The sequence below is a fragment of the Mustelus asterias genome, chromosome 14 (genome assembly GCF_964213995.1).
Source record: "Mustelus asterias chromosome 14, sMusAst1.hap1.1, whole genome shotgun sequence".
NCBI classification, from domain to species: Eukaryota; Metazoa; Chordata; class Chondrichthyes; order Carcharhiniformes; family Triakidae; genus Mustelus; species Mustelus asterias.
The window spans coordinates 68,298,317-68,310,815 of NC_135814.1; the positions used below are offsets into that span (position 1 = coordinate 68,298,317).

Here is a 12,499-nt window from a genome sequence, read left to right on the forward strand (position 1 = left end):
AGACATCAGCTCTTTGGTAACACTAGAAAAGTGTGAAAGGTAGCCAGATGTCTTTCTCTTATTTTATTCCCTTTTTGTACTATTTCCTTTGCATCTACAGGTCCAGATTTTTTGCGAAGTGATGGAGACTCATGGAACTTCCACAATGGTGGGCAGATCCCCAAATGGGAAGTCCAGTCTCCACTTCCGACAGACCCAATTTGCATCAGGGGAGGAAAGGGGTGGGGAAAGTAACACACATGAGGGAAAGTGGACCTTAGCAAGGCCATTTGAACTCAGGGCCAAGATCAAACAGACACCATTTTCGCTACAGCGATTTAAATGTTTTGAATGGGTTTTCATGAAGTGTACTTTTGCTCAGCGAAGGTAGTAATAGGTATTTAGACCTTTATTTTATTAAATCTCAACATGGCTACTGAAGTGTGCCCATGGTGGATACTGGATGAGTTGGCATTTAGTTGGCATGGGGCTATACAGAAGAATAGCTTTTGGGGTGTAAGGATCAAAGGATATGGGGGGAAGATGAAATCAGGCTATTGAGTTGGATGATCAGCCATGATCAGAACAAATGGTGGAGAAGGTTCGAAGGGCTGAGTGGCCTCTTCCTGCTCCTATTTTCTAGTTTTCTATGTATTGGATGAGTATAAGTTGGTACTAAGTTAGCATAGGAGCACTTAAGGATCCATGGGATGGTTGGGATGTTGAGTTTCCATGGAGGAAATGAGATGTCATTGAGAGTTGAAGGCAATAGTTGATGTAGAGGGTATGGGGGGCACTGGAGGTGGGTAGTGACGTGGGTTTGCATGAAGTGGCATAGATAGGGCATGCAGCCTAATATTTAACAAATCAGTTGGGGCAAAGTCCCAGAATACAGAGGCAGGCCTTTGAGTCAGGCCACTTTCGAACTCAGCAGTGGGCATCTCCCATCTGCATCCAGAGGCTCCATCCCACGCCCAAACTCTCTACCCACCCCCAGAGAGAAGAACCCGTCATTGGATACTTTCTCCCAAAAGTGGGTTAGCTGAGCTGGGAAATATCCCGATTCGCACTATCCGCCTTTGAGAGTAAAAATCTGTACCACAATGTGTAAAATGACCCATTGACATAAAAAGCCCAGTGCAGTTGAGCCACGTAGCAAGTATCAATTTATGCTTCCCTACTCTAGTGGGGAAGCATAAATTTTAAAAAGTGATCAAGGTTGGAGGAGGATAGTCCACTTCAACATGATTGGTTTGTAAAGGAGGAATTTAGCTAAACCGTTGAGGAGACCCAGTCTATCATATGTTTGCTATTTGGTTATTCAGCTGCCTGCTCAACATGGACAGAAAGAGGCAGCTGGCTGGCTGCTGAGGATTATGTGGAGATGCCGGCGTTGGACTGGGGTAAACACAGTAAGAAGTTTAACAACACCAGGTTAAAGTCCAACAGGTTTATTTGGTAGCAAAAGCCACACAAGCTTTCGGAGCTCCAAGCCCCTTCTTCAGGTGAATGGGAATTCTGTTCACAAACAGAGCATATAAAGACACAGACTCAATTTACATGAATAATGGTTGGAATGCGAATACTTACAACTAATCAAGTCTTTAAGAAACAAAACAATGTGAGTGGAGAGAGCATCAAGACAGGCTAAAAAGATGTGTATTGTCTCCAGACAAGACAGCCAGTGAAACTCTGTGGGGGTTACAGATACAGATGGGGAAACTATGCAGACGCTGCGACAACGGATGAATGAACACCGCTCGACAATCACCAGGCAAGACTGTTCTCTTCCTGTTGGGGAGCACTTCAGCGGTCACGGGCATTCGGCCTCTGATATTCGGGTAAGCGTTCTCCAAGGCGGCCTTCGCGACACACGACGGCGCAGAGTCGCTGAGCAGAAACTGATAGCCAAGTTCCGCACACACGAGGACGGCCTCAACCGGGATATTGGGTTCATGTCACACTATCTGTAACCCCCACAGAGTTTCACTGGCTGTCTTGTCTGGAGACAATACACATATTTTTAGCCTGTCTTGATGCTCTCTCCACTCACATTGTTTTGTTTCTTAAAGACTTGATTAGTTGTAAGTATTCGCATTCCAACCATTATTCATGTAAATTGAGTCTGTGTCTTTATATGCTCTGTTTGTGAACAGAATTCCCACTCACCTGAAGAAGGGGCTTGCAGCTCCGAAAGCTTGTGTGGCTTTTGCTACCAAATAAACCTGTTGGACTTTAACCTGGTGTTGTTAAACTTCTTACTGTGCTGAGGATTAGGCAGCCAAAATGTGAACTCCTCAAAAAAACCATATTCATTGCACACAAGTAGGAAAGCTGCCAACCAGCATCCAGCAAGCACCCCAACAGCAATGAAATCACTTTACTTATTTTGTAAAAGAGGAATTGATAATTACCAAAGAAAAGAGACCTGTCAAATTGAGTGGCCATTTTGTTTGTGCGTGCATAATGGAACAAAAATATAAATTACACAATAAACAGGCAGTAATCAATTCAATTTAAGATATTGATAAACGTATCCTCATTCATTTTCTATCCTTTATTTTGTGCTCCTAATTATTTTGATGGATTAGGTACAGCTGGTAATTGTCACTGGCAATTTCTTTTTTCTAATGTGTTCAAGTACTTGTTATACAAAAGGGGATACACGAGAATTTGACTATTTTTAGTAGAAGCCGAATACTAAACTAAATATCCTGGGCTAGGTGAACACTCATTGCCAATAAAAGTTATATTTTAACATTAAAGGCTGTGTGCTTTGGTGGAAAATATTCTTATGATAGAATTCTTAGGTTGGCGGGCATTGGCGTGTGATGTGCTTCTGCCAATTCTCAGAGTCCCACTGCCGTTTAATGTTCAATTGAGTGTTGATTGACAGTGGATGGGATTTCCATCTGCTTTTGGAAGGAGGTCCCGCCTTGAAGAGCTGGCAGCCAATCTGATTGACCATCAGCTCTTCAACCCTTCCTCGCACTGTGCTGCAGTGGCCAGAAGGGGTACTGCAGCCGTTTGCCTGAAACTGAGTCCTGGGATCAATCCCAAGGTAAGTCCCCAGTGTGCTATGGTTGGGAGAGGTGGGGGTCAGAGGAGGGTGATTGCAGCGTTGGAGGTAGGCCAGCATGGGTGGAGGTCCAGAGCTCCCAGGCCTGGAGGGGAGGGGTCCCAAACCTTAAGGGGCTTTCAGTATGAGCCCTCACTTCCTGTCCGTGATTGAGAAAAATTGAAAAACAGATTGTCCGCCTGCCTGTTCTGCCCATGCGACTACCTAAAAATTGCACGGGCAATGTAACATTTCAGACAATAGGGCAGATAATCCCTTCAATTGGCTCCAGAATTATTGGTCGGCATGTTGATCTTGTGTGCCTGTGCCCACCAACTGAAATGCCGGTGTGAGTGCGGGATAACATCGGGATGCACGTCAGACATCATCATGCACTATTTTACACTCTTCCAGGCTGGGCGCATGCCCAACCGGGACACATCAAATTCTACCCTTATTGTTATGGTTAGGTAATGAGTAATATAATGCAGGAAGTTCATCACTGGTGTGAGATGAGATTCCCAGAGTATCTAAACTCATGATTACATTTAGGGAATATATGATATTTTGTTGAGTGCATAAAATGCAGCTCTTCTGCAATAAGGGCAGCACGGTGGCACAGTGGTTAGCACTGTTGCCTCACAGCACAGGTTCAAATCCAGCCTTGGGTCATTGCCTGTGTGGAGTTAGCGCACTCTCTCCATATCTGCTTGGCTTCCTCCAGGTGCTCCAGTTTGCTCCCACAATCCAAAAGATGGGCGAGTTACGTTGATTGGTCGTGCAAAATTGGCCCTTACTGTCAGGGGGATTAGCAGGGTAAATATGTGAGGTTACAGGGATGGGGCCTGGGTGGGATTGTGGTCGGTGCAGACTCGATGGGTCGAATGGCCTCTTTCTACACTGCAGGGATTCTATGAATAAACCAAGAACGAATGTCATCACGTACTATTCTTTAGATTTAATACAAACTGGCTGCAGTATAAACGACATAAACATCAATATCTGTATTTGAAGTTTTAAACTGATGCACATTTGGGGCAGTGGGGGAGAGTTTTTGAGGTAAGAGGAAAGCCCCCTCAGTGAATTCAGCCAGAGGTCTGGGTATTTTTGAACTCTGTGCCCTCTGTTAAAGAATGCAGCACTGTCTCCCATGGGAGAGATGTCAAGGATGGTCAGTACAGTAGAGGCTGGGACGGAAGCCAGAGAATTCCAGGCCCCATGGGAATAGCTGTCAGCCTGAAGTTCGTGCTGTGGGGTATTTCCATTGGCAGTGCAGGCACAGAGAGGGAGAGGGAACTTTGGGAGGCCCAATGATTTATTGCGTAACCAGGGAAAACACTCCTGTTCCTCACAAAAGATCTATTTAAAATACTTATGTTGGCCTCCTTGCTGCGTGTCGCCATGTCCAGTGGTCCTGACATCTTCAGGCCACAACCTTTTAATTAATATCCCGCTTGGCCCACATTTTAAAACCTAGTTTCATTGTTCCCTTCTGTGGGGTAGGTTAAAATCAGGTTGTGTTTCAGTGAATCCATGACGATTTTATCTCCAACTGAAGGATTTTATTGAAATTATTATACTTCTAGGGAATCAATAGTTTTTGTTAATTATGGTAAAAACATCCTGCCATTGATGCTTATTATTGGCACAGATATTCCTCAGTGCCAGTTTTGGAACGATATCTGCTCAAGCATAATGCAGTGCTGCCTATGCCCTAGTATCCAACGCCACTCTCTGGGCAGGCAAAGCTCACTGGCCTCCAATTGCAAATTAAACAACTGCTAACTAAAATAGTAACCGATACTTAAAGAGCATGCTCACAATAAAAAAACGTTTTAAAATGTACTTTTCAGAGTGCAGTTATACTGCAGCTGCTATGAAGTCATGGTGATCCTCTAAGTGTTCCAACACTGCTGGCTAAAATTCCATGTGGCTAGCTTCATCTCCAAGTAATTATCCAGTTTGTTTTAATATTAGAAGCCCCACAGTATAAATTAATTGGAGGTTTCTATTGGGTTGCTTTCAGCTGAATGAACAGACACAGGGTTGGCTGAGGTTGGTACCAAGGGATAAATTAATGAATCTCTAGAAGAAATGTCTCACACTTATTTAATATATTTTCACATATCTTGGAAATGCTTTAAGGATTTACAAATCGAGTCATTTTCTTGTGCTCATGGAGACAAATGTAGCAACCAATTTTCACACAGAAAGATCCCACTAACTGCAGGCCAAATTAATCTGTTTATCGTGGCGTTGCTTTGTCTTCCTGAACATCACAGAAACAGGGAGGCTGAATCTCAATGTAATATCTCATCTGAAGGACAGCACATCTGCACTCCCTCAGTAGTGTAGTCGAGTGTCACACTAGGTTTCCAGCTCAAGTTCTGAAGTAGGGATTGAATCCATAGCTGGTTGATTCCACTGATGCAAGTGATACTAACTGCATCAAGCTGACATATCCAATCAAAAAAAAAACAGACGTTTCTGAAATTCAGCTGAATGATCATCACTAGGAAACATTCACTCAAATTGTCTGGCATGGAAAACAAAACAAAACAAGTCAGTCAGGAGAATTGCTTCCTCTGTAACTAATCCTACCATATAATTCCTGAATTAGATCTCCATTCCATTTATTTCTCTTTCAGAAAAATATTTTGCAGCAGCCTTTTCTATCCATCTTTCTATCCATCCATTTTACACAAAATTTCAAACGTCAGTAATGTAGATATGATTTCATGGGCTATAACCTCAGAGCTCCAAGACATCATCTGGTGGGGGTACCCCAAAGATGCATTGGGAAACCACCCACTCCAACCCCAGACATTCCCAGGTAAGGTTGGCATGGCAATTGCCTGAGAAGTGTAAACTTCCTCTGGGCAATTGACCTGCACTGGGAACCATCCAATAATGCAATTTCAATCTAACTGCTTTACATCAATAGTTATCCAGAAAAAGTTTAAAGTATTCAAATCTTTCTAGCATCTGAGTAACTACTGCACAGACCCACACTGACACCCCCAAAAGGACCCCGATTATTGCTCATCACTGGACTTCCCCCTTCCCTGCCGCTACCCCCTCCCCAAGTCCCAACTAACTACTCACAAAGGGAATGAAAACCTAGACAGGAACTTTCCAACCCATGGGATTCCCCACCACCCCCATGGAGACTCTACCCTCCCACCTACCCAAGGTGCACCCAAACCTCTCCTGCCCCCACAGGTCTAAATGGATTCTCCCTTCCCCCCTCACCCTCCCCCCCCAAGTCTGAGTGGATTCCCCCTTCCCCCCTTCCCCCAAAGTCTGAATGGATTCCCCTTAACCCCCCCCAATCTGAATCAATTCCCCCTTCCCTCTTCCCCCTCCCTCCCTCACCAATCCTACCCACTTACCTTATTCATTTACCTTCTCAAAGATCTTTAAACCAGTTGGATCTTTAAACCTACCCGGTTTACAGCAGCTAGTGCTGCAAAAAAGGGGTGTGGCCTCCTCGTCTGTGACACGACAGCCCCTTGACATTTGACCCCAGGGAGGGGTTACGCTGCACAGATCTAGTCTGGCCTGAGTCGGAAAGCCAAGCGAGATAGGGTTGCTTGGATTTTAAATTAAGAGTGGGGTGGCAATCCAACTCAATTCTAACCCCAACGGAAGTTCCAGCTCAACATGTCTTTTGAATGACTCAACATAACAATAATTGGAAAGCAAGAATGTAAAACACTGCACCTTTCATAGCTGAACACATCTAAACATTTGCAACACAGCGTGCACTAAATATTTCTGTAATCCAACACACATCACATATTAGATACATTTGAAAAAAGAATTACTTTAGGAACAGTTTCTTGAAGTGGACCCGTGTCCTTGAGAGAAGAGAAGGGAAGGATGAAGAAAGTGCACGGACCTACAAGCTTTATTTGACTAAACAATCACTATCATCCCATAAAGAGAGTGAACAAGATTTAATAATTACCTTAGAACCAGGCTGACCCGGGAAGCCTTGTGCACCCATTAAACCAATAGGACCCTGTTCAAAAAAAGTTATAGAAATTTCAACAATAATAAAAAAGTAAAAGCCATGTTAAAAAGTTTATTTTGTAAATGGATTATACATTTTTGGACTCCCTGACGCTGGCAATGGGGGGGGGGGGCACTCTCACCATTTTGCCCCCTTTACAGGTGGCAGCTGAAAATCCCGCACCGTGATTTCCAAATGGGAAGTTCCATCAATGCACATGTAAGGATTTAAGATAAAAACAGCTGGCCCACTTCCATGGAGCAGGCTGTCTTTCCACAACCTAGCCAGCCTCCTGCCTAGTAGGCCCGCAGCCTGAAGCTGTCCTGATGCAGATCCTGGCTATTTTACCAGACCCTGCCTCACTTCCAGGGGTGGTAAAATTCAGGCTACTGAATCAAGAAAGTGAGACAAGTTTATGCCAACAGTTCTAGACATGGTTGATGTTGTGGCAGAGGGTGGGGGGGAGGTGGGGTGGAGAAGGTGGGGGGTGAGAGGTGCATTCATCAAGGTCTGTCTGCAATATGCAAGAAATTACAGGAGGAGTTGTGTACTTGCACAAAGCTGACATCAGTAGGCCCAAGCCATTTTCAGTTTAACCCTAAAGTGCATTGGCCTACTGAGCTTTGAGGCTAATGGTTAGAAACCAAAGATATTAAAGAGGGAATAATAGCAGAAAAGTCATTATATGTTACCTCATGATGAATAATTAAATGTAACTCACCATAGCACCAGGCAGACCAGGCGCACCAACAGCCCCACGAACACCCTGATGGGAGGGAAGAGCACACTTAAGACCTTCCTAAGTTTTAAAATATTTTTCTATAATATGCATTTTCTACCTATCCATCTACAATAAAACTTTGTGTGCGCACTTCCTGTCAGTGCAAGATAATGTAATAAATTACCAGTTGTTATGCCTTTCTCATTGGTTTGTGTAAGCCTGTTCCATTAGAAATGTTTATTTCTACATTTATAATAGGAAATGCTCATTTTAATTTGTAATTTTGTCCAATCTGGCTACAACATCTCCTCAACTCTTGATACGATTTTAGATTTTTCTTTCCCTTTCTGTCCTTCTCTAACAAAAACATTTTGGGCAGGATTGAGGGGTGAGAGATATAGGACAGATGTTAGAGGTAGGTTCTTTACTCAGAGAGTAGTAAGGGCGTGGAATGCCCTGCCTGCAGCAGTAGTGGACTCATCAACATTAAGAGCATTCAAATGGTTATTGGATAAACATATGGATGATATTGGAATAGTGTAGATTAGAGGGGCTTTAGATTGGTTCCACTGGTCGGCGCAACATCGAGGGCCGAAGGGCCTGTACTGCGCTGTAATGTTCTATGTTCTATGTTCTAGGATTTTGCGGCCACGCTCATCCCAGAAATTCCCACCCGAGGTCAACATACCTTTGCATGATCTGCCTAATTTTCTGCCCTGCCCGCTACAATTCCTTTGGCAGGCAGACGGGAAAATTCCTCCCGTAATGTCCAAAATAACAGTTTGGCCAAGAAGCAATTTTTTTAAAAAATGCATATTTCACCATAACATCATTAAATGTGTCCGTTGAATTGCCTTTTGTTGCTGAATGTGGGCGCTGGTGAGAAAGACCACCCTGCTTCCATGGGACTTTGTTCCAGGAGGGGGCATAGAGGTGGCACAAAGGGCATGGGGACCATGGAAAGGACATGGAGTTGATATGAGTAAGTCTTTGAACTTAGCTTTCAAAAGGTTCCTGAATCCAGATTCTGCTTCATCACTCTTCTGAAGGGCTGTGAACGATTGGCTATGGAGAAACAGGCCCAGCTCCACAAAAATTGCAGGAGGCTATGAGATGGTCATCTCCACAGTGGAGCCAGCCAGGTCAGGAGTATAGAGCTTAGGCCCACCCTTATCCTAATACGTGAGAAAGTAACCGGGAATGGGGGCAGGATTCCCAGAATCAGAACCTGCTGCCATTTTTAAATGGTTCAGGAGTCGGCCTAACTTCCCAAAAATTTGGATTGTTGGGGATCTATTTGCAATAACGTGTACTGTGCTGCCATGAAGATAAACAGATATTATGGGCAGAATTTTGCGGCCTCGCTCACCTCAGAACTGGAAAATCCCACCCGAGGTCAACGGACCTTCCCATGGTCCGTCCCTCACCCGCTCCGATTTCGGTGGCGGGTGGGAGAGCAAAATTCCAGCCTATAGCTTAGCCACAATTAACCAAAAAGATAAAATATTTTTCTTATGAAATGTTTTCTACATAAACGTATCGAGAGATTACTAAATTTAAACATTGACGCAATCTGGTTTCAAATTAATTTTCAGATGCCGGGATCAAAAGGGATCAGGTTGATTTGTTTAGTGGGTTACAAGACAAAGCCAAAAATGCTTTACTGTGGTTTTATCAATTCCTCCCATCATTTAGACAAAACTCTGAAGTAACTTTCTGTCTGATATGGGAAGATGATAGGATTCATATTCTGGGAGGGTGAGATGAGTTTGTTTAAAGGATCTTATTCATGTGAACCGATCTATCTATCTGCCCACTGAGGAGTGTGGAACTATGATAGCGTTTCCTGAATACATAACATAGATACTGACAAAACTGCAGCCTCTCTTCATGTATATACTCAACTCTTATGAATAGGGAAATGGTCCAAGGTAGTCTGTAGAGAAACTGGCAAAGGAAAGATCTGCTGAACAGGTGCTGAGGAGATAGTTGTTGGCAGCAAAGTGCTTGAATTAAGTTTTCTGGCTGGGATTAGACACTTTTTGCTCTACAACCCCTGGATCAGATCCACGCACTGAACAATGTTGATGCGATCAGCAGTAACATGGGAAACTATACTCGCCAAGTTCTGAACAACTTCAGAAAGGCAGAGCACACCAATGATCACTGCTAAAATATCTTTCAAACGTCACATTCTTTTGAGTTTGAATCGTAAGAAGGTGAAACACATATTGACTGCAGTACTGGTGCTTTAGTCCTTTTACAGGTTTCCCATTGAATTGCACTGTTGATGTTTTTTATTTATTCATTTCATTTAGTTAATAGATGATTCATTCACAGTTCAATATTTGAAAAGCATGACCCTCACGAATCGATACATAGGGATATCAGCTATTGCATAGTGAAGAGGGAAAGGGCTATAGAAATATTTAATAGTTCATTTTCATGGGTCATTTACACTTTTCATGTTTCTGTCAAAAATATGAAGTAATTCTATCGATTTGAAATCTGATTGATGTTTGGGCTGATTTCAGTGAGATTTTAACACAACGAGAGGATAGTTCCACTTAAACCAATCATTTCAGCTGTCTTCTCCTCATTGTTCTCAGTAACTTTGGGGGATAAAATGTAATAAACTCCAGAGAAGCAACAGTAACACCGTGTCTGGGATAACTACAAATCTTCCACCAAAGTTACAGCAGGCAAGAGATTCCCCATGATAATTTAACCCTTCACACTTGGTAAAGATGAAAGGCTCCCCTGAGATGACAACCCAGTGTGGTTAGTGTTGAACCCCTGACACTTAAGCTGCAGAGAAGCCTGCTGCATTTATCATAAAGATGCAACGTGGTGGAAGGAATTTCCAACTGCCCCCCCCCCCCCAACCCCACCACTGTTCGATCCCTCAATGATTCTGCACTTACCTGCCATCCACTCTCCATCTGCTGGCTGCCTGACACAAACAGCCCATGAATCTTGTTGGCTATCTGGTATAAAACCTCTTGAGAAAAGTTAAAATCAGCACTGCTATCCCAGAAATTCTGGTCTTTACCATCCACATATCCCCCACCTTACACAGCCCACTTCCTGCAGATGAGTTATATTTGTGTCCAGGTCTTATAATTGCTAACCTATTTCATTAGGAAGTGTATAGAGACCAGGATTATCCAATAGTTTTGACTCAGGATTAATCTTTAAGTCCAAATTCTAATAAATTTAACATTTCAGTATATAGTAGGAAATATACAATAAGAGTCTCGCAATTGATCAGAACAACCAAAGCAATTAAGGTTTTAATTGATGTCTGAATAGTAAAAGCGAACTCCAATAATGTACTCACTGGAGTGCCTTGAGGTCCAGGTCGACCTCTTTCACCTGAAAGACCCCGAGGACCCTGTAAGAAAAATTTACAACCTTAATGGTATCCATGGTTTAAAAACTAGCTTATCAACAAAGGTAACCAAAAATTCAATTCCTCTGGTATGGTTTGCTTCCCTCAGATCTGATATTTCAGGAAGGACAATTGCTGATTTAGTTGAAACTCAGTGATATCAGACTCAGGGGTTAGGTGTTGTACACCAACATCTATGGCAGCATCTCTGCAAGTAGTGAAGAGCAGCTTCAATAGCACCAATGGACAAACTTATTCTTGATGCCTCATTCTTATGTGCAGCTTGATATGAGAACATAGTCTGTTACTTTCCTTTGAAAGGGGTAACATTTTTACCAGGATGTTCAACTTCACAGCTGTACAGAGGCATCACTGATACCATGGGCAATGTGGAGGGGAATTCCCACTGTGTGTCCGAACCTCCTATCATAGCTTCCACTGCAGGAACGTTCCAGAAGGAATCCCAGCAAGAATGGCAGAAATAGTTCCCTACTGTCATGGCTTTCAGAATTCCACCCTAGTTATTATGGACGATTGTATGAATTTCCAAGTAAATAACAAGCAAACGTCTTTCTCTCTACTCATTTGCAGTTTTCTCCATTCATTCTAGTGAAATGAACCTTGCTATGGCAAATCAGGCTCGGTGCAATCTGAGAACAGGTCCTTTGGCCTTCGAAGGACCTGTTCCTTTGTCAGTGGGAGTCCTATGTTACTTATGTTATCATGGATGGGTTAAGATTTCTGCATAAGTTATTTTTGGTTGCAACTGCAGCTTCAGAACCTGTTCCTAGCAAGTACAATCATTTCCCATCAACATGTGTCATTGGCCATTGTAATAAGGCTGCTGTAAACATTTTTAAATATGTTCTCCCTGACAATAATAAACCTTTAAATACCATTTTAAATGAATTCAAATATTCAACCATATACTGCTGGGCAGTAGATGTTACAATTCATTACATAAATCAGTGAAATATGCTGAATAAATCACTTTGTCAAATGAACACAAATTGTTAAAAATGTTTGGAGCCTTACGCTTGAATTTTTACATAGACAGAGAGGCTCACTGTCTGTGCGCAAATGTTTTCAGAAGCCCAAATCTGGAACTCCTACCCCGATTCCAGCCTCTGCTGTTTTTGTAGGTGGCAGGGACGGGACGGAATGGGGGTAGGTTATAACTCACACATCTGTGGTTCATGGAGGCAGCTGCCCATGACAATCAGCCACTGCCTCCGTCCATGTGCGATTTTGGTGAGGCAGACATCTGAAACCCAAAGTGTGCAGATTAAACCTGGCAATGAAGAACAGGTTTGAACCTTGCAGATTTGTTTGCCG

At 43.1% G+C, this 12,499-nt stretch overlaps 1 protein-coding gene across 1 annotated transcript in view; it reads right to left on the reverse strand.

Annotated features, from left to right (window-relative positions):
* Window positions 1-12,499, reverse strand: part of col5a2b (collagen, type V, alpha 2b) — a 279,221-nt gene that overhangs the window by 108,005 nt on the left and 158,717 nt on the right. Inside the window, exons 16-18 of the mRNA XM_078228547.1 lie at window positions 11,114-11,167; window positions 7,774-7,818; window positions 7,008-7,061 (exon numbers count right to left, since the gene is read on the reverse strand). Coding sequence (XP_078084673.1) covers window positions 7,008-7,061; window positions 7,774-7,818; window positions 11,114-11,167 — 153 coding nt within the window. The remainder of the gene's footprint in view (window positions 1-7,007; window positions 7,062-7,773; window positions 7,819-11,113; window positions 11,168-12,499) is intronic.